Source organism: Salvia splendens, chromosome 14 (assembly GCF_004379255.2).
Source record: "Salvia splendens isolate huo1 chromosome 14, SspV2, whole genome shotgun sequence".
NCBI classification, from domain to species: Eukaryota; Viridiplantae; Streptophyta; class Magnoliopsida; order Lamiales; family Lamiaceae; genus Salvia; species Salvia splendens.
In genome coordinates this window covers 28,546,113-28,569,153 of record NC_056045.1, presented here as the reverse complement: position 1 = coordinate 28,569,153, position 23,041 = coordinate 28,546,113, and the positions used below count along the sequence as shown (strand labels likewise).

Sequence of the window (23,041 nt, the reverse complement as noted above, 5' to 3'; positions counted from 1 at the left end):
GGACAGCAAAGGTTATGTCTGGTCTTGTGATGCACAAATATAGAAGTCTCCCAATTAATCTTCTATATTTTGAAGACTCTTTCATTGTTTCTCCTGCATCTTGTCCCAGTTGTTTTGAGGGATCCATAGGAACTGAAGATGGCTTACAGCCTAGAAGACCAGCATCTCTCAACAGATCCATGGCATACTTTCTTTGAGAAACAAGAATACCATCTTTACTTCTAGCAATTTCCAATCCCAGAAAATATTTAGGAATGCTCAAGTCTTTGAACTTGAAATATTGAGCTAAAAATTCTTTGAAGTTATCAATCTCCTTTCTGTCATCTGTGGCTATTAATATGCCATCTACATAAACCACTATACCAAAGAATCTTGCACCATCTTTCTTGAAGAAGAATGAATGGTCTGAGGCTGACTGTTGAAGTCCAAATCCACTCAATACTTGAGATAGCTTTAAGTACCATTGCCTTGAAGCTTGTTTAAGACCATATAAAGATTTCTTGAGTCTACAAACAAGTCTAGTTCCTGGTTCACAGTCGACCCCCTCAACAGACAGCCCAGGAGGTATGTTCATATAGATTTCCTCTTCTAGGTCTCCATATAAAAAGGCATTGTTTATATCAAGATGACTGAGTTCCCAATTATGTATTGCTGCTAGTGCTAGCATAAACTTCACAGTAGTGAGTTTAGCTACAGGAGAAAAGGTGTCTAGAAAGTCTACACCTTCCAATTGTGTATAGCCTTTAGCAACTAGCCTTGTCTTATATCGTTCTACTGTTCCATCAGCATGAAACTTCACTTTGAAAATCCATTTGCAATCAATAGGTTCTTTCCCAGGTGGTAAAGCTGTGATAAACCAAGTTTCTGTCTTTTTGAGAGCATTTAGTTCATCTTGAATAGCTAGATGCCATTCTGGAATAGGAGCTGCCTGAGCATAGCTGGCTGGCTCAAACACTGCAGTCATCAGAATGACATATCGAAGGTATTCTGGGGATAGTTTTGATAATGTGAAGTAGGAAGAAATTGGGTATGGAGTAGTGGAAGAAACTGAGTTACATAAGTAATCAGTTAGATGAGCTGGTGGTGTAATTGTTCTGCCAGCCCTGGTGGTGATGGAAGAGGTTGATTGCTGGTTAATTTCTGAAGAAGAAGATGGATTATTGGATGAAGAAGGCTCTTTATTATGTGCGGCTGAAAGATTGTGTGAGGCTGATGTTGGGAAATCAGGGAAATTTGATGTAGTGAGGTGTGAGTATGGAAAAATGTCCTCATGAAAGACAACATTGCGAGTAATGATTTCTTGCATGCTGTCAATCTCAAGGAGTTTGTACCCTTTATATCCAGGTGGATACCCCAAAAATATGCACTTAGAAGCTCTTGGTGAGAACTTGTCTCTGCCTCTAGTAAGGGTTGAAGCATAGCACAAACAGCCAAACACTTTCAAATGGGAATATGAAGGTTCTTTATTGTATAGGATATGAAATGGTGTAGTGTTATGAGGTAAAACAGAAGATGGAGTTCGGTTTATTAGGTATGCTGCTGTGAGAATGCAGTCTCCCCAGAAAGTGTTAGGTAAATGGGATTGAAAGAGAAGACTTCTTGCAACATTTAGAAGGTGTTGGTGTTTTCTCTCCACTCTAGCATTTTGTTGTGGAGTTTCCACACAAGAGTGTTGGTGAATGGTTCCAAAAGGAGTGTATATGGAGGGTATAAGAAATTCTGGGGCATTATCGGTTCTGATCATTTTGATCTTTTTATTGAACTGAGTGTGGACTGTGTTAAAGAATTGGATGAGAATGTCTTTAACATCAGATTTGTGTTTCATGAGGAAAATCCAAACAAATCTGGAAGCATCATCAACAATGGTAAGGAAGTATGTAAAGCCCTGTGATGTGCAAGGATTAAAAGGGCCCCAAACATCACAATGTATCAAATCAAAAGGAGCATCTGCTATAGAGTTGGAAGATTGAAAGCTGAGGTGTTTTTGTTTGGCCATAGGGCAGATATCACAAACAGATAAGCTTTTATTTGGCAAATGCAAAATGTCAGAAATACATTTGAGTTTATTTATGGAAGGATGGCCTAGTCTCATATGCCAAGTATCAACAGAAACAATGGCATTTACAGCAGATACAGTAGGAATGATACCAGAATCAACAATGAGTGTGTAAAGATTTCCAACACGTTTACCCTTCCCAATCAAAGTCCCCTGTGAAGTTTCCTGAATTGTGAGTGAATCATGAGTAAAATTCACAACACAAGGTAAAGAAGATGTTAAGGAACTGACTGAGATAAGATTGAAAGTGAAGGAAGGAACACAAAGGACAGAGGAAAGAGTTATTGAAGAAGTGAGATTAATGGTGCCTATGTGTGTCACAGTGGCTGTTTCACCATTAGGCAAATTCACAAAAGTCTCATTAACAGGGGAAGATGAATCAAACAATGATAGATTGCAGCATACATGGTGTGTGGCACCAGTATCAATTAGCCAAGAATTAGGAGCAGTAACATTAGCTACAAAGGGAGTGAAAGAGAATGTACCAGCAAAGTGAGGTGATTGTGAAGTTGGAACTTGAGGTGATGAGGTGGATGAATGTATGAGTGCGGCAGAGATGTTTTCTGGTGGAGCTGAAGTGGATTGGGGAGAGGAAGACATGCCAAGCTGAGACTGCAGTAAAGCCATGAGATGTTGGCATTGCTCCATGGTTGAATGTATAGAACCTGCTGTAACAGAGGAATTTGTAGCATTGTTAGTGAATTGTTTATCACTATAATCAGCAAAGTTATCCTCCACCAAATTCACTGATTTAGGTTGCATAGAATCTCTAAATGTAGGTTTTCCTCTGCCTCTTCCAAAACTAGGTGGAAAACCATGTAGGACAAAGCATCGATCAATAGTGTGATTTGTTTTACCACAGTGAGTACATAATCTGCCTCTGCCATAGGATGAGGAAGCTGCATTTGCAGCAAACAATTGTTCACTTGAAGAATGAGAAGGAGAAATATAGGCTTGATCAATATTTCGTTGTCTTTCTTCCTGCACAACCATGGAGAAGACCTTTGACAGTGATGGTAAAGGTACCATAGAGAGGATTGTAGATCGGATTTGAGAAAAAGATGGATTAAGGCCAATGAGGAATTGCATTGTGCAATCCTCCTCTTGAGAAATCTGCCATCGCCGAGCGCTATTGCAACGGCAATTGGAGCATGTACACCAAGCAATCGGCTGGAAATGCTTAAATTCATCCCAGACTATTCTCAGATTAGTAAAATAAGAGCTAACATCATTCTGACCTTGTGTGAGATTCATGATTTGCTGTCGAAGTTGATAGGATCTAGCAGAATCAGATTGAGAAAAGCGATCACGTAGATCCAGCCATATTTCATAGGCATTCTCCAGATACATTATGCTGGAACATATCTGTGGTGAAATCGAGTTTCGTAGCCATGAAACTATCATGCTGTTGCATCGAATCCATGCCGGTAGGAGAAGATGATCATCATCCGGTCGAAGAAGAGTACCATTGACGAAAGGTAGTTTATTCTTAGCTAGAAGAGCTGTAGTCACAGATCTACTCCAATTGATGTAGTTTGATCCGGTTAAAACCTGAGGCACAAGCTGCAAACTAGGATTGTCGCTTGGATGAAGGTAATATGGACTGGAATTGTCCTCCAAAGTAGAATTGTTTGATGATCCGCTGCTTCCAGCGTTGCCGGAGTTAGCGGCGTTGCCGCCATTGCCGCGAGCCATCACAGAAACAAAGATAGAATGCGGAATTTAAAAGATGTTCACTGATACCATGTAGAAATTGTAAAACTAAACATATATCAAATCAATTCTCAATATAGAGAAGATATAAAGAGATGAGAGGAAAAGATATTTTTATTGATCAGAATTATGAATTCCATTCAAAGAGAAATAGCTAGCTACTTATTTATACTATGGCTGGAAGAGCTAAGACGTAGCTAGAGTGCATAATGGTGCATGGAGTTGATCACAGACGATTAACTCTCTTTTAACTAACTACCAACTAACTAACTGCCAGCTCATCATTGAAGATCTTCTTCTCTAAAACATCGAGTCTTCTTCATTTCATTGTTTTCATGCAGCTATTTATTTCTTCACTTTCAACTGAGAGCGCAAATAATGCAAAAGAAAAGGAAGGAAAAATGTATAGACCGACCGGCCCACCATGTACGAACTACAGGATCGCCTCAATGTGGATCAAACCAAAACATCACTCTTTCGTTTTTTACTATCTGTGAAGCATGCTCGTGTGATCTGCGTAACCAGATGAGGATTCTTGAGCGCGATGGCATCAAAGATGGGTGTGAACAGTATATCTTCCATGTTTCTTGCAATGAAGCTTAGGACTTTTTCTTTAAGGTTTTGGTTGGAGCAAGTGTGATACGATCCTATCTCCCCAATTGTTTAGTTACATTTTAATTTATCGTATCTTTTCCATATTTGTTTAGATATTTGTTTCTTGTTCAATAAGTTATGGTAGTAGTATTAGAGTATTATAAATATGAGAGATTGTTATCATTTTATTCAATCAATTAATGAAATATTTTCTCCCCCAAAGATAACGGGTGTTTTCCAATCCTAATTTTGGATTCCCTCCGCCGATCCTAATTGGACGCTGGAGTATTCTATCAATCGCCGAGTTATCTGCCCGACGGTAGCGACTCCCGCGCACAGAAACTCTGCAATCGTCCACCGAGCCTGTTGGTCGCCGGAAATTTATCTCCACCACCGAGCGAACTCGCCGCCGGTGCTTGTTAAGGGAAACACCCTTAACAAAGTGTTGGATATTTCCAAGGTATCAAGAGCATTGGATGAATTTAGTGTAAATGGTTGGCTAGAGAAAATAGGAACCGTAAATTTATTTGTCAGGTTTTATTACATACCAATAATGCTCGATGGGCGCAGGGGCGGACGCAAAAATATATAATGATAGGGGCTGAGATTTATAAATTTTGTTTTAAAGTATATTTTTGAGTAATTTAGATAATTTGTAGGGGCTTTTACATTATAATTTACACTAAATTTGACGAAATTTTAAAAATAATTAGTAGAAAAAAACTGTAAAAAATTATTCATTGAGGGCTTAAGCCCCACCCCCAATACACATGGGTCCGCCCATGGATGGGCGGGTATCGGGGGCTCGTTGTCACCGGGCATGAGCAGAATATCAGTATGGATTTGATCCTTGAAAGCGTTAGCAAAGCCACTTAAGTAAGCTATCTTCTCATTTAGCAACTCCTCCCGATTCATCTCCTCCATCAATTTCAAGGCCTTTACTTAACCCTATTACACACATCAATTGTTTAAATCACTATAAATTACTCCTATTACTTTCAAAATCAAAATGTTACCTTAACGCAATGTGATGAAAACGGTAGATTATTGTTGGTGGATTCATCATTTTTAATTTCGTTGGCTAACAAGATTATAATTTTGACGCTAGTCACAAATCAATGCCTAGCAATAAGACTAGTCCAACATCTTTATCACAAAATAATGTTTTCTTTTTTGATTCATAAAACGTGTAGTACTATTATTATTATCTGAAGACTGAAGTACTTGAAGTTGACAATTCAACATTATTATATATAAATTTTTAAATAATTATTGATGCGTACCTATGATCAATAATTTAAATATCCAATCCATTACCAATAAATTTATTAACTAGAACTTATCTGTAATTTTAATTCAATCAAATTAACACATAAACCTAATTCAATGAAAATAATTTTACTAGTCACTAATTCATTTTAAAATCTAAAGAATGGAATTATAGAAGAAAAGGGATACGCAAAGACATACTATTACAAAGACTTACAGGTGTCGGCGGCACTCTCCGGCGAGTCGCAAATCGCAGCCGTGGGTTCAGAGAATGAGAGTTGGTTGAGAGAATTTGGGCTTAAAATTGAAGGCTTTTCATGATTTCTTATAAACCCAAAAAAAACATATAATGGCCCAATCAATTGATCCAGGGGGGCAGGAGAGGCCGACCGCCCCTTCCCAGCCGTCCGGCGAGTCTAAATATGAGCTCTTTCTACATTTGTTCTAGTCTAGTAATGGAATTCCATTTTAATGAAGAGGTTTAGATGTATTCCGACTCAGAGAGTGACGCACAACAATTATGCGTCGTTATTAATGAACGACGCACAACCCTTATGCGTCTTTGGTTAATGACGCACAAGGGTTATGCGTCGTTCAAAGACGCATAAGAATTATGCGTCTTACCCTAGTGACGCATAACCCTTATGCGTCACACTGGTAAGCATTTCCCCGGGTGACCCGGGTGACCCGGGTTCGATCCCCGGCAACGGCGCAATTTTTTAAGTGATTAGTATTTGATAAAAATGAGTTATTCTAAACATTTATTTTTGGCAAATAGATATTACTCTTATAAAAGAATTATGCACCTTTGCCGGGGATCGAACCCGGGTCACCCGGGTGACAGGCGGGAATGCTTACCAGTGTGACGCATAAGGGTTATGCGTCATTAGGGTAAGACGCATAATTCTTATGCGTCTTTGAACGACGCATAACCCTTGTGCGTCATTAACCAAATACGCATAAGGGTTGTGCGTCGTTCATTAATAACGACGCATAACTGTTGTGCGTCACTCCCTGAGTCGGAATACAACTAAACTTCTTCATTAAAATGGAATTCCATTAACATGCATTACCCAAAAAAGAATTGTTCCGTCTAAATATCCCTTATGGTCAAGTCGAAAATAGAAAAATCTCCCCCTCCGTGCGTCCACGAAAATTAGAACACATTGTGAATGACACGGGTTTTAATGTGGAATTGGTAAAGTAAGAGAGAATGGAAAAAAGTAAGAGAGAAGTAGTGTAAGTAGAATGTGGGGTCTACATTATTAGTAAGAGATAAGGGAAAAAAGTAAGAGAAAAGTAGTTTAAGTGAAACGTGGGTTCCATATTATTAGTATTTAGTAGAGAGAAGGGGAAAAAGTAGAAGAGAAGTTGTTGAAAACTTTCCATTTTTTTTAAATGTGTTCTATTTTTCGTGGACAACAAAAAATGGCAAATGTACTCTGTTTTTCGTGGACGGAGGGAGTATAAGTTTTCAATTTATATCAAATCGAAGTTAGTAGTACAGCGGTTATGTTGTTTGTTTTTTAACTAAGAGGTTCAAGGATCAAACCTCATTTTGAGCTTTTTTTCTACTTTTTAACCATTCATTCTTTATCTTATCAACTCATATTACTTCTTATTACCTAATCAAATCATTAAAATACTTTATGAATTTATAGAGTATTATTTTGTTATACTTGGAGTACTGTTTATTTTTTATTTCAATAATTTTTAAAAATTATTTGATACATTTTACTAATAAAATACTTAATTTATGTGATATTTATTAGTATATATTTTTACTTGTATATCAAAATAAATATTTAAAATATTTATACAGTCTACATGTTTACTATTTTACTTTATAATACTCCCTCTATCACACGTTACTTGCACTATTGTATTTCAGCTCGTCTCGAACTACTTATAATATTTTTTATTTTAATTAAGAATTATGGTATTTAATTAGTATATTTAAGTTAATTAAGTATTTTTCTATTAAGTAATCTCTCATTATGCTGAAAATACTAATTTAATTATATTAAAAAATCAATTCTAAATTTATGATCTAAAATGAAAAGTGTGAGTAATATGGGATGGAGGGAGTATTACTTTTGTATTTTTATATTTTAATTAATATATTATTTAATTTTATTATTAAAAATTATATTAATTTTTTAATATTTAATTCATCCCCTCCCGTGTTCAGGTCCTGGATCCGCCCCTCCCGTTTTTCATATTAAGCATTAAATTAGAGTTAAGCAATACAATGAATGCTTTTCTAGGGGAAGTTAAAAGGTTATAAAAAAGGAAATGAAGAGGTTTTAAAGTTAAAAGGTTATAAAAAAGGAAATGAAAAGGTTTTAAAGGATGATCAGAATACTTTGTTTAAACTATAAATATATGACATATATGAACTGTACACCCAAGTGGAGGCACATCCAAAATAAGAAATGGTCTACTTGAAGTTCATAAATCCTTTTAAGATATAAAGTGACTCTTACGTTCTGGTTTTAAGTGCTAATAATTTTTCAGTTTTTTTGGAATTTTCAATTTATACATGGAGTTATTTTTGTCTTGTATTTAGTTTGTATGCATTCACTTTTTTTATCCTTTTTAATGTCTGATGTTTACGTCTCTTAGTTATATTATGGTGTTTATGTCTCCTATCTGTTGCAGTTAATTCTTCAAAATAAATCAAGCTTCCTCTCCAATAAAATCAATATTGTTAGTAAAAATAAAAATACAATATGAAACCATAAAGGGATCTCGTATTTGTCTGCAGCGATCGCCAACGAGCAAACGTGTTTCTCCACCTTCTCTTTTGGAAGGCTTCCACTGTACAAGAACTCGAGTAGGAAGAAAATATATAGAATTTTTTTGTAGTATATGCGTTGGAAATGAAAAACTAATCGAGATTAATTAGGAAATCCAAATCTAATAGTATCATTTTAGAATAGATTTGATTCTATCCTAGATTTGTTCTTTCCATAGATTCAATTTTGAAAGATCATATTCAAATAGTTATAGTTGAATTATGAACCGTGGCCGCGTAACCACAAATTTAAGTAAGCTGAATTTATAACTATAATAAATAGTAGTAAATATTAACATCTCTAGCAAGTCGAAAATCGCAGCCTTGAGTTAGGAGAATTTGGGCTTAAAACTGAGGGGTGGGTTTTCATTTTCTTATAAACCCAAAATTATAAAATGGACAAATTAATTGAAGCAGCCCAAAATCAAAACAATTATTGGCCCAAAGAGAGACCTTGATTCTCTTACAAAGATTAAGCGCATTCCATTTGCTCTCTCTAGATTCTCAGAAATCCTTTACAGTGACCACAACAAGAGGGCTATAATGAGAAGAATATAAAGAAGAAAATAAGTGGATTTTTCTGGAGTGTAGAAAAAAACTTTCCAAACATTTCAATATTTCATTATCCTAATAAATCTGGAGTTTGAGTTGCCATAAATAAAGTACATAATAAAATGTTATGTTTTTCCTCTCATTAATAAATTAAGGAGTTTTTGAATAAATAATTCCTTAGTTACCCGTCACAAATTCACAATTACTCATGAAACGACATTATATGATTAATAAAATTGAAAATGCTATTGAAACATATTGAGAGGTCTATTTTTCTACCAAAGTAGTGTTATAGTGATAATATTCATTAAATGTGTCAAAAATGATCAAAGTAATTCAAATTTAGTGAATTGTTCAAGGGAGGTCGACTTTATCCATAAAATGCTGGATTAAGTTTTCATAAAAGAAGAAGATTAATATTCCTTCAACATTATAATGTATATACATTAATTATTGCATACAAATACGAAAAGGAAAAAAGGATCGGAAAACAGATAAAATCCTTGTATGAAGTCGCGTTTTTCAGTTGGGAATAGTCGCTCTTTTTTGAGCGCGCTTCTCATTGTAATAATGGTAAGTTGCTGCCCCCGAAAGCACTGCCAATGTCAAGGCCTGTGCATGCATCCTGTTTCACACAAAATACCTTTATGATTAAAATGAGATCTCAAGATATCAATAAATACTACATATATAAAAATATTTACTTTTCGTAATTCAGTTGTTCAAATACTAGCTTATTCGTTCACAAAAAATAGTATGAGAAGTGGACGACGACACAAATCTTAAAGCAAAATTGGCCACAAATAGACGTAAATTAATTTTGGTGAACAGACAAAAATGGAAAACATAAATATTTTTCATAGACGACTGTTTTAATGATACCTGGCATGAATGAGCCTAAGGCTCGGCTTAAGAGGGGTTCGACCACGCGAGCTATGAGCCACTGAAGCACCAACTGCTGCAGCCCACATTGTGCCTGCACTCCACAAAAACTCTTGTAATTAAGCATAAAATTTGTGAAATTACTATATATATGAATATAATTAGAAAGTTATAATATGAACTGACCAATGCTGGTGAGCTTGTGTTGGGAAATCCAAGACTGCACAGCCTCCATATTCTTCAACAACTCTGCTGAAACCTCAAATGGGAAAATATGTAAATGTGCTTTAGTGTTGAGGAAGTGTTGATGAGCCATGGTATTTATAGAGGAGATGAAATAGCCCCCAGGTTATTGTGAAACCACTAGCCAATAAATTATCTTATTAATACTATAAACTTGTGTCCTTTTTGGTGTCCCCAGATTCTTTTTTTTTTTTAATAATTTCACTATTTTCAACCTTTTCAAAGTGGGATGCACTTGGAAGAGCCCTTGGTTTGGAAAGCTTATACCGTGGGGGCATCTAGAGATATGTACACCAATTTTTGAGGATTTTGTGATAAGAGTTCTTTTAGACCATCCACTATAACGCGGACACTTTCAATAGCACGCTATTTTTTTTGTTCATAGCCCCAGTTTGTTTGTCCGCTCCCATAAAAAAAGTGTTGCAGCTATAAGGTGAACACTTTCAATAGCCCCAAAAATTTTAGCCACTTTTCATTTTATTTTTTTGTTTATTTTAAATCAATTATAATTAATATTATCGGAATGTAAATAATTAGAAAACGAGGTAATTGGGACCAAATATTCGTTGTATTGGAAACAGTAAAATTATACAACGAACAATTAAAAAAAACAAAGTTAATTTTAAATAATCGTCAATTATTTAAAGGATTTGTCTCCAAAATTACTGACGCCCCTTCTTCCTGCTACTTCTCTCTCTCTCCAAAAACGTGTACTACCTGCTACTTCTTTCTCTCCTTCTTCCTTCTCCAATCTTCCCCCTCTATCTAAAAATGTCGAAAATTAAAAAAAAAAACCTCGGATCGCCGCTTCGGGCGGATGTGCTATAGGCAAGCGCGCCTATCGGCGCGTCCTAGCTGCCTAGTCGGCGAAGGATGTTCCGCCCCAAAAAATTTGTCGCCCACTATAGTCCGCCGCGGCCGGCGCTCCCTATAGTGGATGCCCTTATAGGAGTACTACTAGATTTTGTGTTGCGAAACATCAATATTTTAACAATAAATAAATAGTAGTAGTAATAAGACATATAAACCGACAAATAATTCAATGGATTTTTTTTAGTTCCACTTCCATATTTTAGCTACATTTAGTGTCAATATGAAGATAATTAACCTATAGTAATTAACTGTTTTGGCATTCCTCGGATGGTTATTGTAATTGATATCAGTCGAGGTGATATTATTAAGTAGTGTAATACAATGAATTGAAGTGTCTAAAAATATAGTTGAATTATTTAACTTTTTAAAAAGACTTATTTAAAACGTAAAAATGGAGATGCGGGGTATCGATCCCCGTACCTCTCGCATGCTAAGCGAGCGCTCTACCATCTGAGCTACATCCCCTTGATATTATCTTTTCATATTTATTTGTATACGAGCATTAATAAATACTCATAAATACCCATAAATACCATAGCCTCTTATTTATTTAAATAGTAATAAAAGTAGATATGATTTTACTAACTTACCCTTACTACCCAAACTCAAATAATGCTAGAGTTGATCTATACTTCGCCTTTTTCCTCACTATCTAAAGCCATGCTTTAAGATACTACTCCAACAGAATTAATGTGTTGATTCCAACCTATGCAGATGTGCTCATCGTCATGATTTTGTGATAGACGTGCAATTGACAATCCTAACATTATTGGAGTATCAACCAGTTAATCGAAGAACTGGTTGGTTATAACTGATTGTGATAGAGTTAATCAACTTCTTAGTCAATTCAATCCCGCTTATCCATAAAGATTGCTATTCAGTTTGACTAAAAGAGAAAATTATGGCCTGTTTATAAACGAATCAAGCAATTAAGCAACCCGAAATCCGAATTAATATGGATCAAAGTTCATTAACAATGATCACGATCTAATACTCACGAATTACAGACCATCTGACAAATATTCTAACCAAATTTTGAGTTTCGATAATGGAGTGAATTCCTAACTTTAAACTCTAAGATAAGCTAGAAGTAAAAATTCACATAATTTATAAACTAGATATATCAAAAGGCCTAGGATTTAAGCTATGATCCCTATGATTATCTCTTCTCTAACTTATGTTGTAAATTTTGAAATGTGATTGATTACTAACTTTACAAAGTCAAACTATGTGGCTCATTAATTATCTTATTATTCACTCGGTTTTAACTTTTTGACATCGTGGCTCTAAACTTTCAATCATTCATGAGTTTAATCACAAACTAAATTTTCAAAAGGTAATTAATTAAATGGGTATTGAAGTGATGATCATTTATTTTATTGGTTTGCAGTTTACCGAACCTCAAGAAAATATTGTCCCATATAAATTATGCAGCTTTCTAAACGGTTCTTCTTCGCTTCTTTTTTCTTCGTTATTGAATTGGTCCCTACAATTGATATTTAAACTCATGTTTAAAGTTTTATCGTATGTCATGGTAATTTATAATCGATTTTTTTATTTTCCTTGCTAGGTAAATTTACTAATTTTAGTATAATGGTCTGCAAATCATATAAAAAAGTGAATCATATTTAAAAAATTAGATTTCTCTTTGATTGCCTTGTTAGAGGAATTCGTGTTGTCTGTATTGTATGAACGTTGTTTGAATATACAGTAAATTGTGATATTTATATTTTTGCTCAAATTCACAGGCAGTCTAATATTGTAGCGTGCAATTAATGTTTTTCGTGGAAGAAAATGGGGGCATTTTCAATTATGGTTTAGTTAACGAAAATTCACTTTATGAAAAGTAAATGTAAAAGATATCAAACTAAAAAATAAATAAAGAAAATGGGGGCATTTTCAATTATGGTTTAGTTGGGGTTGAGCATAATTAGATATTAATAAGAAGTTATTTCAAATATTACTAATTAGGACTTAATAATTAAAAATTTAATGTACACCCTCTTGAGTTTAGTGATTCATCATTACATATGGTAATTATACTATTTCTGTTAATTAACTAAACTTTAATGATGAGGAATTAGAATTTAATATTCTATAGTAAAATTTTATTAATAGGGAGTACTTAATAATTAAGTTATCTAAAATTTGAAATAGTCGCACTCCTTTAAACGAAAGTCAAAAATCTCAAACTCATGTCGTAAAAGTCCACATGTCTCTTTAGTTGTTTTATATCATACTATCTCTTAACCAAATCATTTGTACCATTATATTCTTTGCGATATGCTTAATTCTTTTCCCCCTTTAGTCTCTTCTTTTTGACAAAGATTGTCACGTAACAATCTCATCAACTCGATAACTAATCTCAAATCTAGAGTAAGTAGTGAGTGAAGTAAGTAATAGTAATAATGAAAGAGAAAAGTCAATTAGATTACACTAGCCAATGCAATTCACCGAATACCGCGTCATGTTCTTTCAAATGAGCCTTCTAACAAATTTCTAACTGCTTATTTTCATACGAAGAAATTTGCATAAAAAAATGTAACATAAGTATCTTTGTCGACTATCATTATACTAGAGTAAATTCAATGATTATGATGATTTAAATTTAATATTTTGAATTTACTCCCAGATAAATGGGCATTCTGCATATAATAGAACCATATGTATTTATGAACAAGTTTTATTTTTTTGATATAAGATGATTAAGAATTCTTTTATTCCTAAAATTCCTCAAACTTACTGCAGATATTTATCTATTTCTGCATATCTCTACGTATACATATTCACAAAATTTATCTATCACATAAGTACCAACTAAACTAGTTTAGAAACATTTTACCAACGACAAAATGGTCATATCCTCTATCAATATAGTGTCTCATAATATAATAAAATATTGGACCCGTCATTGACTGCGTGTAATATTATAATCTTTCAATCAGTGTACATATAAACAATTACCTTTGACAAATATGTTCAATGGTTAGTTAATCCTAGTAAGCTAATCACCTAATATTTATTCTTTTATGTCGTCAATTCTTTTTTAAAAAAGTTGCATTCCCATGCAATTGAGTCTTGAGTTAGGTAACCTGCCCAAGCCAATACCTAGAGAAAGCATTGTTAAATTTATCTATAAATTCATCAAGATTTCATCAACTTTGCACACCACACTTACTCCCTTTAACCAATTCACTAGTAAAGAAAAATTTTATTCTTCAATGGCTACATTTTCTTCTTTCAAAGCATCCATCACTTTGGCAATGTTACTTGTCTTGGTAACAACCTCCTCAGCTCAACTCTCCACTGATTTTTACTCAAAATCTTGCCCTAATCTCTTCGAGACGGTGAGGTCTGCCGTCCATTCCGCCATCCAAAAGGAGGCCCGGATGGGCGCCTCACTCCTCCGCCTTTTCTTCCACGACTGCTTCGTGAATGTAAGTCTTGATCATGGCTAGGTCCACATTTTTTTTATATGTGACAAAATAGACATGTTGCAGAAATGGGAATTATTAAGTTAAGTTGATTATTTTGACATCAATACATATAAAGTGTTGTTCTGTTCTGTGAGTCATATGTGACGAGTACACGTCAACGTCTGGTCAACACAAGCGATTATTATGTTGCATTATACTATGATTGTATAATAATATGAACATGGCTATGTTGTGACATAATTTATAAAACATGCTAAAACAAAAGTCGATTAGGACCACTTATGGTTTGACATGTCATCAATCGTCATGACCATTTTTAATTACCTAATACCGTTTTCTTGTCCCAACCCTTACCTAATTAACATAATTTTGAACAATTGTGTCCATTTTTGAATAGGGATGCGATGGATCAATTCTCCTCGACGACACCTCCTCCATGAGAGGAGAGAAAGGCGCTACTCCGAATCGGAACTCAGCTCGAGGTTTCGACGTTGTTGACGACATCAAGTCCGCCGTGGAGAAGGCATGCCCCGGCGTTGTCTCCTGCGCTGATATCTTGGCCGTCACTGCTCGCGACTCTGTTTCTATCGTGAGTTCTTGCATCGCCCTTCATAAAAATAAAAAAAATATTATAAGTGTCTTACCAACTGAGCTGCATTTAAATTAACTATATATGTTGTATTATTTTCTCTGCTTCAGTTAGGAGGGCCTAGTTGGAACGTGAAACTCGGAAGACGCGACGCCAAGACAACTAGCCTTTCTGCTGCAAACAACGGCATTCCTCAGCCGACGACAAATCTCAATGCCTTGATCTCTAGGTTTAACGCGCTCGGCCTCTCCTCCAAGGACTTGGTTGCTCTCTCCGGTTCGTTCCTTCTTTCATTAATGTGCTTAGACTAGGTCTGGGTATTCGGTTATCCGGTTTTGGTTTTCAGTTAACCGGTTAAAGTCGGTTATCTGTTAACCAACCAGTCCTAGCTGATCATACCTTCTAATGCTAGCAATGATCTTTTCACTATGTCTTACCCCGCGAGTTCTATTTCCTGAAACACAGGTTCTCACACGATTGGACAGGCGAGATGCACGAGCTTCAGGGCTCGTGTCTACAACGAGTCAAGCATCGACACGTCATTTGCTAGGACAAGGCAGGGCAACTGCCCCAGAACTAAAGGCTCAGGCGACAACAATCTGGCGCCATTAGATGTTCAGAGCCCCACCAGCTTCGACAACAACTACTTCAAGAACCTCGTCAACCGCCGTGGCCTTCTCCACTCCGACCAGCAGCTTTTCAGCGGCGGGTCCACGGATTCCACGGTCAAGGCCTACAGCAACAGCCCCGGCTCTTTCACCTCCGACTTCGCGGCAGCCATGATCAGGATGGGCGACATTAGTCCCCTCACCGGGTCGAATGGGGAGATCAGGAAGAATTGCAGGAGGAAGAACTGATTCGTGTCGGTTTGGATTCCTCTGTTTCGAATCTGGTCGGGTGTCGTTTGTGATCGGGTTTCGAAGGGAATAATTAGATAAGCGTGTTTTTAAAAAAAAATAGAGGATCTCTTGTGTTGGACTTGTGATAGTGGTGTTTATGTTTGGATTTATGTTGTCAAGGATGTTTTATGTTTTGCAGTATTTTGTTTGAAAGTAGTTCCAACTCCATTCTGTTTTGAGGTGTTGTAATGCTTTGAAATGTTGTCTTTAATGGAGTAAGAAAAAACTTATCAATTTGATATGAAATGTTACACTACTTTTTTTGTTCTCGTGATCTAATTATTTTCATTGTTTAATTAAAAATTGAACAAACACCAAAATCAATGGATCACATTACTTTCTCTGATATAATCCTTTGCAACAAACATGCAATATGTACGTAATAGAAAATTTTCATGACTAATATACCCCTATAATGACCTAAATATATTACAAAATGATACTACATGAAATATATAATCTAGACGGTCGACTTATTGATCCAGTGATCAGATTTGGTGTTTGGTTATGCACTAGAATTTAGTTTTCTTTTTTTTTTATTTGTTGATGATTTAAATTTGTTATATACATAAAAGTTAAAATGAGTAGTAGATATTTTGTCAATTAATTAAAAGTTTAAAATGAAGGACTCTGATGTAGTTCATATTTTGTCAATTGGACCTTTTTAAATAAATCTCATTTATATTACTTACTACTACATAGTATTGGAAAAATCTAATACTGCAAATTTGAAACTAAGCTGCAAATTCTAGTAATTGTATTATTGCAAATTCTACCTTATGTATTGTATTAGACTACTGCAAATTAGAAAGTAAAATGCAAATTCTACCTATATCACATATATTGTATTAGAGAAATCCAATACAAATAAGAAACTAGATTGCAAATTCTACCTATAGTATTTATAATTATCACAAATTTATTGCTCAATTTGCGCCTATATATTTAACAGACAGTAGAGACAATTAACATAGACACTACTCAAAATTCATCAATAGTGGTAAATCTTCATAAACATTTCACGTTAAAATGCTATATTTCACTAATATAATGTCATTTATCATAACTCTACTTATTGCTTAGTTTGCAGAAAAATTAACAAAACGCCCTTGTTATTAATCCTGCTCGAGCCTGCCCACACTATTGCTCATGTTTATTAAACCACCTTGATACTCTAAGCATGGTAGTTCATGTTGATTATTTAATTAAGTACTCTCCACTTCATATGAATTCATGTTGATATGATTTTGTCCATTTATATTAACACAATACGTACCTTGCATATCAAAACATGCAAGAAGTTAAATCATCTGCATCACTTATCAAACATACCAAATAATCACCAAGATTAGCTTAATCATCTTAAACTAAAATAGTTTAACATGACTCTTTACTATCGAGACTAATTCCAACCTAGATACCAAAAATTGGGTGAATACACGATTCATACAAAATGTTTCATATTGCTAAAATTTTTGAAGCTTGCATATTTATAAAAAAAATTCATTCACGTTACGATTTTATACATTCAGTCATATGTGTTTGGACGGTGTTAACTGTTTTTAATTTCACTAGAGGAAGGCATTAATACAAAACTGAAATCCCTACTCTCACAAATCGAAATGTCGAACCATCACCGTTCATCGGAGGTGAAACACTTTCCGCAGCGCATCATACTGGTGCGCCACGGCGAGACTGAGGTGGAAGAGGACGAAGCCGTCCTCGAACGCATCCCCAACCACAAGATCAAGCTGAACAATAAGGGCAGCCAGCAAGCTCAGGCGACGGGGTGCAGAATAAAGGAGATCGTGTCGGAAAACGAAGGGTGGGAGGTTCTGTTCTACGTCTCTCCGACGAGTAGAACTAGGGAGACAGCGGAGGAGATCATCAGCCGAGGTGGAAGCTTCGAGAAGGATCGGATCACCGGAGTTCGAGAAGAGTGCAGATTGAAGGAACAACATCGTGGGAATTATCAGAATGTGGAGGAGAGAAGGAAGATTAGGAGAGAAAGGATTAGTTATGGGAGGTTCTTCTACAGAGTTCCTTATGGTGAATCCGATGCTGATGTTTATGACAGGGTTTCTAGTAAGTTTCTCTATTCTCATAATTATTACTATTACCACCGTACATAAAAAAAATAGTCTTATATGTTTTGATGCAAAATTGGTTAAGTAATGAGGAAGAAAAAAAATGGTTGAAGTGTTATTCGGAAAATGAGACTAACTTAATTAGAGAGAAAAAACTTACTCCTCCATCCACCATTTAAAGACTCATTTTGATTCGGCACAGATTTTAAGAAATTGGCTGCTTTTGTGAAGAAAAGTAAGGAGAAAAAGTGGAGTGAGTGAAATGTGGAGTCCGCATACTAAAAGTGAAAAAAAAGCAAGTGGGTTATAAATCGTGGAGATCAAAAATGGCAAAATGACTCTTTAAATGGTGGACACAGAGAGGTTTGTAAAACTGCCAAAATTGTCTATACAGAAAATAATGTCATAATGGCGCGAATCGAAAAAGGAAATTTACTGCTTTTTTTGTAGTTATTTTTTATTTCTTAACTTTGTTTTATTTCCTTTGAGTCCATAGCTAAAGTTTCCTAACCACTTACAAATAGCTGGTTTTATTGTTTTGAAATCAGATTAATTTGATTAATAAGAATATTTTGGTTTTCAAAAAATTAGTGTTTCATTGATTTCTTCTTCATTTAGTCATTCTATGCACATTTTAACACCTCATCTCGTGATCATCTACATTCATCTAAGATCAATTCAATTGATATTTCGACTATATATTCCGCATTGATACAACTTCATCAAATTATTATAATGTCATAAACTAAATTCCTTTATTTTCCAGGTTTTGTTGAAGTGCAATGGAGGGACATGGAATCCAATAAATTTGGAAATGAAATGAATTTGATAGTAGTCTCACATGGCATCACTATTCTTCTATTTCTCATGAAATGTTCAATTGGACTGTTGATCAGTTTGAAGACCTTGTCAACCCAACTAATTGTGAATACCGAGTCCTAGAGCTCGGGCCTAATGGCGAATATAGTCTTGCTTCGCACCATCAACTAGACCAACTCAAAATATGGGGACTATCGGATGAGATGATTGAGGATCAAATTATTAGAGCTCGAGGTTAACGATCTGGCGCATTGTAGACAATCCCGGCCCATATATCCGCTGCAGATATTATGTTTAGACATGTTAGAAGTTAATTGGGTGGGTTTCTATGTTTTTATTTCTTTTTTAGTCAAGCGTGATTATAAACTCATTTTTCAGGTTTTATTTGTCAGTTCTTTCCTATATAGATCATATTAGAGTCAACAGTAAAGGAGGCCTATAAAGAATAAATGTATCCTCTTTCGTATTAAACTATGAATCGATTTACTTATATGTCCGTTTTTGTAAACATTATGGTTAACTACTAGACTAACATATGGACCAATAAAAAGATGCCAATATCGTGTGAATCTTAGATGTGTCAAAGATCAGTCATTGGGGTGTATTAGAATGAATTGGAAACTGAAAAGTGAAAAGAAATGAGTTGAGGAGTATATAAACTAATTGTAGACAGAAATTCATGGGTAATTGTGTGAAGACAAGCATGATGCTACAATTACAAGCAATCTGGACTTTGGACCAAATTCAGTCACCATCTCCATGTGAGAGATGTTTGAATTAGTCTTTACACATACACATGTAATCACAATTCAATGCATTAATTATTCATGAAACAAATATTTTTTTCCTATGTATAGTGGGAAGGGAAATGAAGGTCCCAATAAGCTATTCCACAAGCCATAATTATTTAATTATAGGTTCCTTTTCCTCCCCTACTACTACTTTGTAAAGGTTGATGATATCTACACGCCAAATTGAAGAAGAAAATACAAGTATGTCTACATGGTTATATTTAGCTGTCAAGAAAGGGATTACAATATTACATCTACTATTGTTGGTCGTAGGGAAATCATGCCTCGTTTTCACCCTCTATTCTAAATAGTACGAGTTTTATAAATTATGGCTTAGCAATAAACACGACATGTGATTATTAATTAAATGAGAGAACATACATATACTTTATTAGTGAAAAAAATTGATCTAGCTATAAGTTATGAACTTGAGAATCCGAATCATGTAATGTCATCGGTAATGGTCTAACGGAGGACGAGGGCTACAGCTAGAGTGGGTGGAAATCGTCGGGAGTTCATAGAAAATTGATGAAGAAGAAGAAGAAGAAGGTGGTCTAGCACTAGATGAGGAACTATTAATGATCCTTTTTTATATAAAAAAAATTTAAAAAAAATTAAAAGTGGTGAAATTGGCAAAATATCATGCATGCGATAAAACAAAAATATGCATGCAACAAAAAAAAGAAGAAGAAATATGCATGTTTTAACTAAAACAAAAACTTGCATACATCAAAACATAAACATGGAAGTTTCCCGTTTTTGTTTAATTCCTCTTTCCCTCATTCTCGTACAAATCTCCCTAGCTCGTTTTTACTCAAATCTCGTAAGAGAACAATGTTTGGAGAAACCTCATACAAATATTTGTTATGTTTTTTTGAATTTGTTTCTTGTATCATTTGCATTATTAACTAATGTGAGTATATTTGAGTTTTATGCCATTGTTAGTGTCTAAGAGAAAAAAGAACAAAAAATATTATAATGTGAGAAATAAGCAAATAAAGGTTGCTGAAAATACAATTCTTGAAGGCAAGCCATCCCTTCTTAAGTACAATAAATTGATCTTTTTTTGTTTCCCAACAATGCTCTACCTAGTCTATAATCTCTACACATAAATATTCTTATAAATAATATAATACATATAATGACCCTCAACTGAAACTGATGTGGTATCCCCCTCTTTCAATACAGCGATAGAAAAGAAAGCTTTCACTAACCAATATATATACTGAAATATTTAACAATTTTAGAATTTCTTGATGCATGAAACTAAACTATTTCATCCATAAATGTTATGCTAATAGGGATGTGTGTTATATTATGGATACGCGCAGCATATATGTATGTGCATGAATGTAATTCCATCTTCCTACTGTAATTACTACAAAAGAAATCAATTATTATAGGATATGATCAAACAAAATAATTTCTTAGTTTAGGGATTGAAAATTAATCTGGATCATTGATTTTTGTAAGATCTACAACTATTATAAAGTGATGAAGCATTGTTGTAATATATACAAAAACATAAACATGTATATAAGCATTATTATAGGCATATATATCTGACTTCTACAGTAATCAAGGACCTAGGAACTAATATAAACCATTAAATTTTTATCACATAAGATTGTCTCTGAAAATAATATGATTGGAAATTAGGAATACATGAAAAACTAATCATAGATAAATATTATTGCATAAATAGAAGGTATATTTTCCTAAGTTCTATCAAAATAAAATTTTCCACCAAAATCCATCCTATATTTTTATTTATTTATAGCTATGTAGATTGAAAAGATATGCAAAATCTCACCTTTTAGGCTTCCCAACATACACATTGGAAATTTACTATTATGCTCAACTCCATCTTGTAAACGATGACGCGACGCAGCTTCGTTGGTAAGACGTTCTGAACATTCAAACTGAAAGATTACTTACCTAGCAAAAGGGGTTAATTAAAGGAGATAGAAGATACACCAAAGAACTAACAATCACAAAAGAGAATAAATAGTAGATAGCAAGTGTAAGTATATATAGATATATTTGTAAATCATTCAACAAGTCCAAAAATTCACCAATAATCTATTTATTCCTCCCTTCCTTGACGATCGATAATGTGAGGTAAAATAAAATGGAAGGGCCTAATAATTCAACCAAAGTATGTTATATTTTCAGTAGATATGTTGTTAAAGTCAGGAGGAAACGGCGGTGGAGGCGGAGGCGGTGGAGGAGAAGGAGGCGGCGCAGCAACCGAAACGCCCTCAGACGAGAGCAACGATACATGAGAAGATGGAAGCATATTAGATTCTTCTAATTTGTATTTGTATTTCAAGATCTCATTCCTCACAGCATCCAGCTCCGCTTGCAAGACTTGTACCTGCTGCTGCAAAGACGAGATCGCTCCCATGCACCCGTACACCGGATCCTGTAGCCTCACATTCGCCTCGTAGACAAGACTGTTCGCTGCATCCGCTCTCTGGCTCTCGGGCACCTCCTGTGTAAGATAAAACAAATTAAAATTAATCTCAGCGGATCATGGCAGCATGTGTAATGTAAAAGGAATTAATCTCAGCAGATCATGGCAACATGATAACAGGGAAGTAGGGTTTTTAGTTACCATGAGCATCTTGGAGACGTTGCTAGCACCAAAGACTTTGTGAACGGAGGCGAACTTGTGGGGATCGTTGGGCGAGAAGTATGGAGAAAAGGGGCATTCTTGAGCGCAACGCCGCCTCAGAAGCTTGCAGGCGGCGCAGGGGGTGGTGGTGTTTAGGGTTCCGGTATGCCCCAGCATGTGTCTCCTTCCTCCCAGGGTCGGGTGGTGGTGGTGGTGGTGGTGATGATGGTGATCCGCGCCATCCAGTTCCCTCTTGATCTTCTTGCTTATCTCCTCAAATCTCTCCCTGCAACACAATTGTTTTTTATTAGGACATGTTTATCAACACAAATTTTCTTACACTCATTTATGTATGAATTAGTTTGTGTGTGTGACCTTTTTGTGGACATTCAGGCATGCTATCTGCTAATAAAGCCAGCAAGAATATGAGAGAGAGAGAGAGAGAGAGAGAGAGAGAGAGATGAAGGGTTGAAAGGAGATTTAAAGAGGGAGATGGTTAAGAGTGCTTAAAAGGCAAGACAAAGAGGAAAAAGATGGTCCATAGCTCATGATACAAACTTCCAAAACAAAGTGATTAGGAAAATGAAAATCAAATTAAGCTTCTTTGTACATTAGCAGTTAATAGTAGTGTTTGTGGCCCTCCCATATGATGATGCGTGTACGAGGATTCAATATTGATCTTCTATAGGATAAAATAATTATGATTTTAGATAAATTTTGATGATAATCAACAATATTAATTGTCACACAACTCATCTATTCAAACCCTTGGGATTACAAGCTTTTGTACTCTTCGCACGTGCGAGTCCTTGAGTGTTGACTT

General features: G+C 35.1%; 3 protein-coding genes, 1 non-coding gene and 1 pseudogene across 4 annotated transcripts; 2 read left to right on the top strand and 3 right to left on the bottom strand.

Annotated features, from left to right (window-relative positions):
- Positions 1–2,149: 2,149 nt before the first annotated feature.
- LOC121763921 lies at positions 2,150–3,884 on the bottom strand. The gene is made up of 2 exons (XM_042160013.1): positions 2,542–3,884; positions 2,150–2,221 (listed from the first exon to the last, which is right to left on the bottom strand). Exons 1-2 carry the CDS (start codon positions 3,749–3,751, stop codon positions 2,187–2,189), a joined length of 1,245 nt encoding a protein of 414 aa, XP_042015947.1. The 5' UTR covers positions 3,752–3,884; the 3' UTR covers positions 2,150–2,186.
- Positions 3,885–11,371: 7,487 nt separating this feature from the next.
- TRNAA-AGC lies at positions 11,372–11,444 on the bottom strand. The gene has a single exon. It is a non-coding gene; the product is annotated as a tRNA-Ala (tRNA).
- A 2,686-nt stretch (positions 11,445–14,130) lies between these two features.
- Positions 14,131–16,143, top strand: LOC121763689 (peroxidase P7-like). The gene is made up of 4 exons (XM_042159745.1): positions 14,131–14,416; positions 14,814–15,005; positions 15,116–15,281; positions 15,471–16,143. The coding sequence occupies exons 1-4, from the start codon at positions 14,201–14,203 to the stop codon at positions 15,860–15,862; spliced, it is 966 nt and encodes a 321-aa protein (XP_042015679.1). The 5' UTR covers positions 14,131–14,200; the 3' UTR covers positions 15,863–16,143.
- A 1,383-nt stretch (positions 16,144–17,526) lies between these two features.
- On the top strand, positions 17,527–19,049 carry LOC121764472 (annotated as a pseudogene).
- A 2,563-nt stretch (positions 19,050–21,612) lies between these two features.
- LOC121763939 (LOB domain-containing protein 15-like) lies at positions 21,613–22,697 on the bottom strand. Its single transcript, XM_042160030.1, has 3 exons — positions 22,594–22,697; positions 22,219–22,504; positions 21,613–22,095 (listed from the first exon to the last, which is right to left on the bottom strand). The coding sequence occupies exons 1-3, from the start codon at positions 22,605–22,607 to the stop codon at positions 21,751–21,753; spliced, it is 645 nt and encodes a 214-aa protein (XP_042015964.1). The 5' UTR covers positions 22,608–22,697; the 3' UTR covers positions 21,613–21,750.
- Positions 22,698–23,041: the final 344 nt, after the last annotated feature.

Coding starts and splice junctions, on each gene's coding strand:
- LOC121763921 (XM_042160013.1), bottom strand. CDS start 3,751: ATGGCTCGCGGCAATGGCGGCAACGCCGCTAACTCCGGCAACGCTGGA. Junction 2,222..2,541: donor ACAATCACCTCACTTTGCTG/GTACATTCTCTT, acceptor CTCACAATTCAG/GAAACTTCACAGGGGACTTT.
- LOC121763689 (XM_042159745.1), top strand. CDS start 14,201: ATGGCTACATTTTCTTCTTTCAAAGCATCCATCACTTTGGCAATGTTA. Junction 14,417..14,813: donor TCCACGACTGCTTCGTGAAT/GTAAGTCTTGAT, acceptor ATTTTTGAATAG/GGATGCGATGGATCAATTCT. Junction 15,282..15,470: donor GGACTTGGTTGCTCTCTCCG/GTTCGTTCCTTC, acceptor CCTGAAACACAG/GTTCTCACACGATTGGACAG.
- LOC121763939 (XM_042160030.1), bottom strand. Junction 22,096..22,218: donor ACGTCTCCAAGATGCTCATG/GTAACTAAAAAC, acceptor TATCTTACACAG/GAGGTGCCCGAGAGCCAGAG.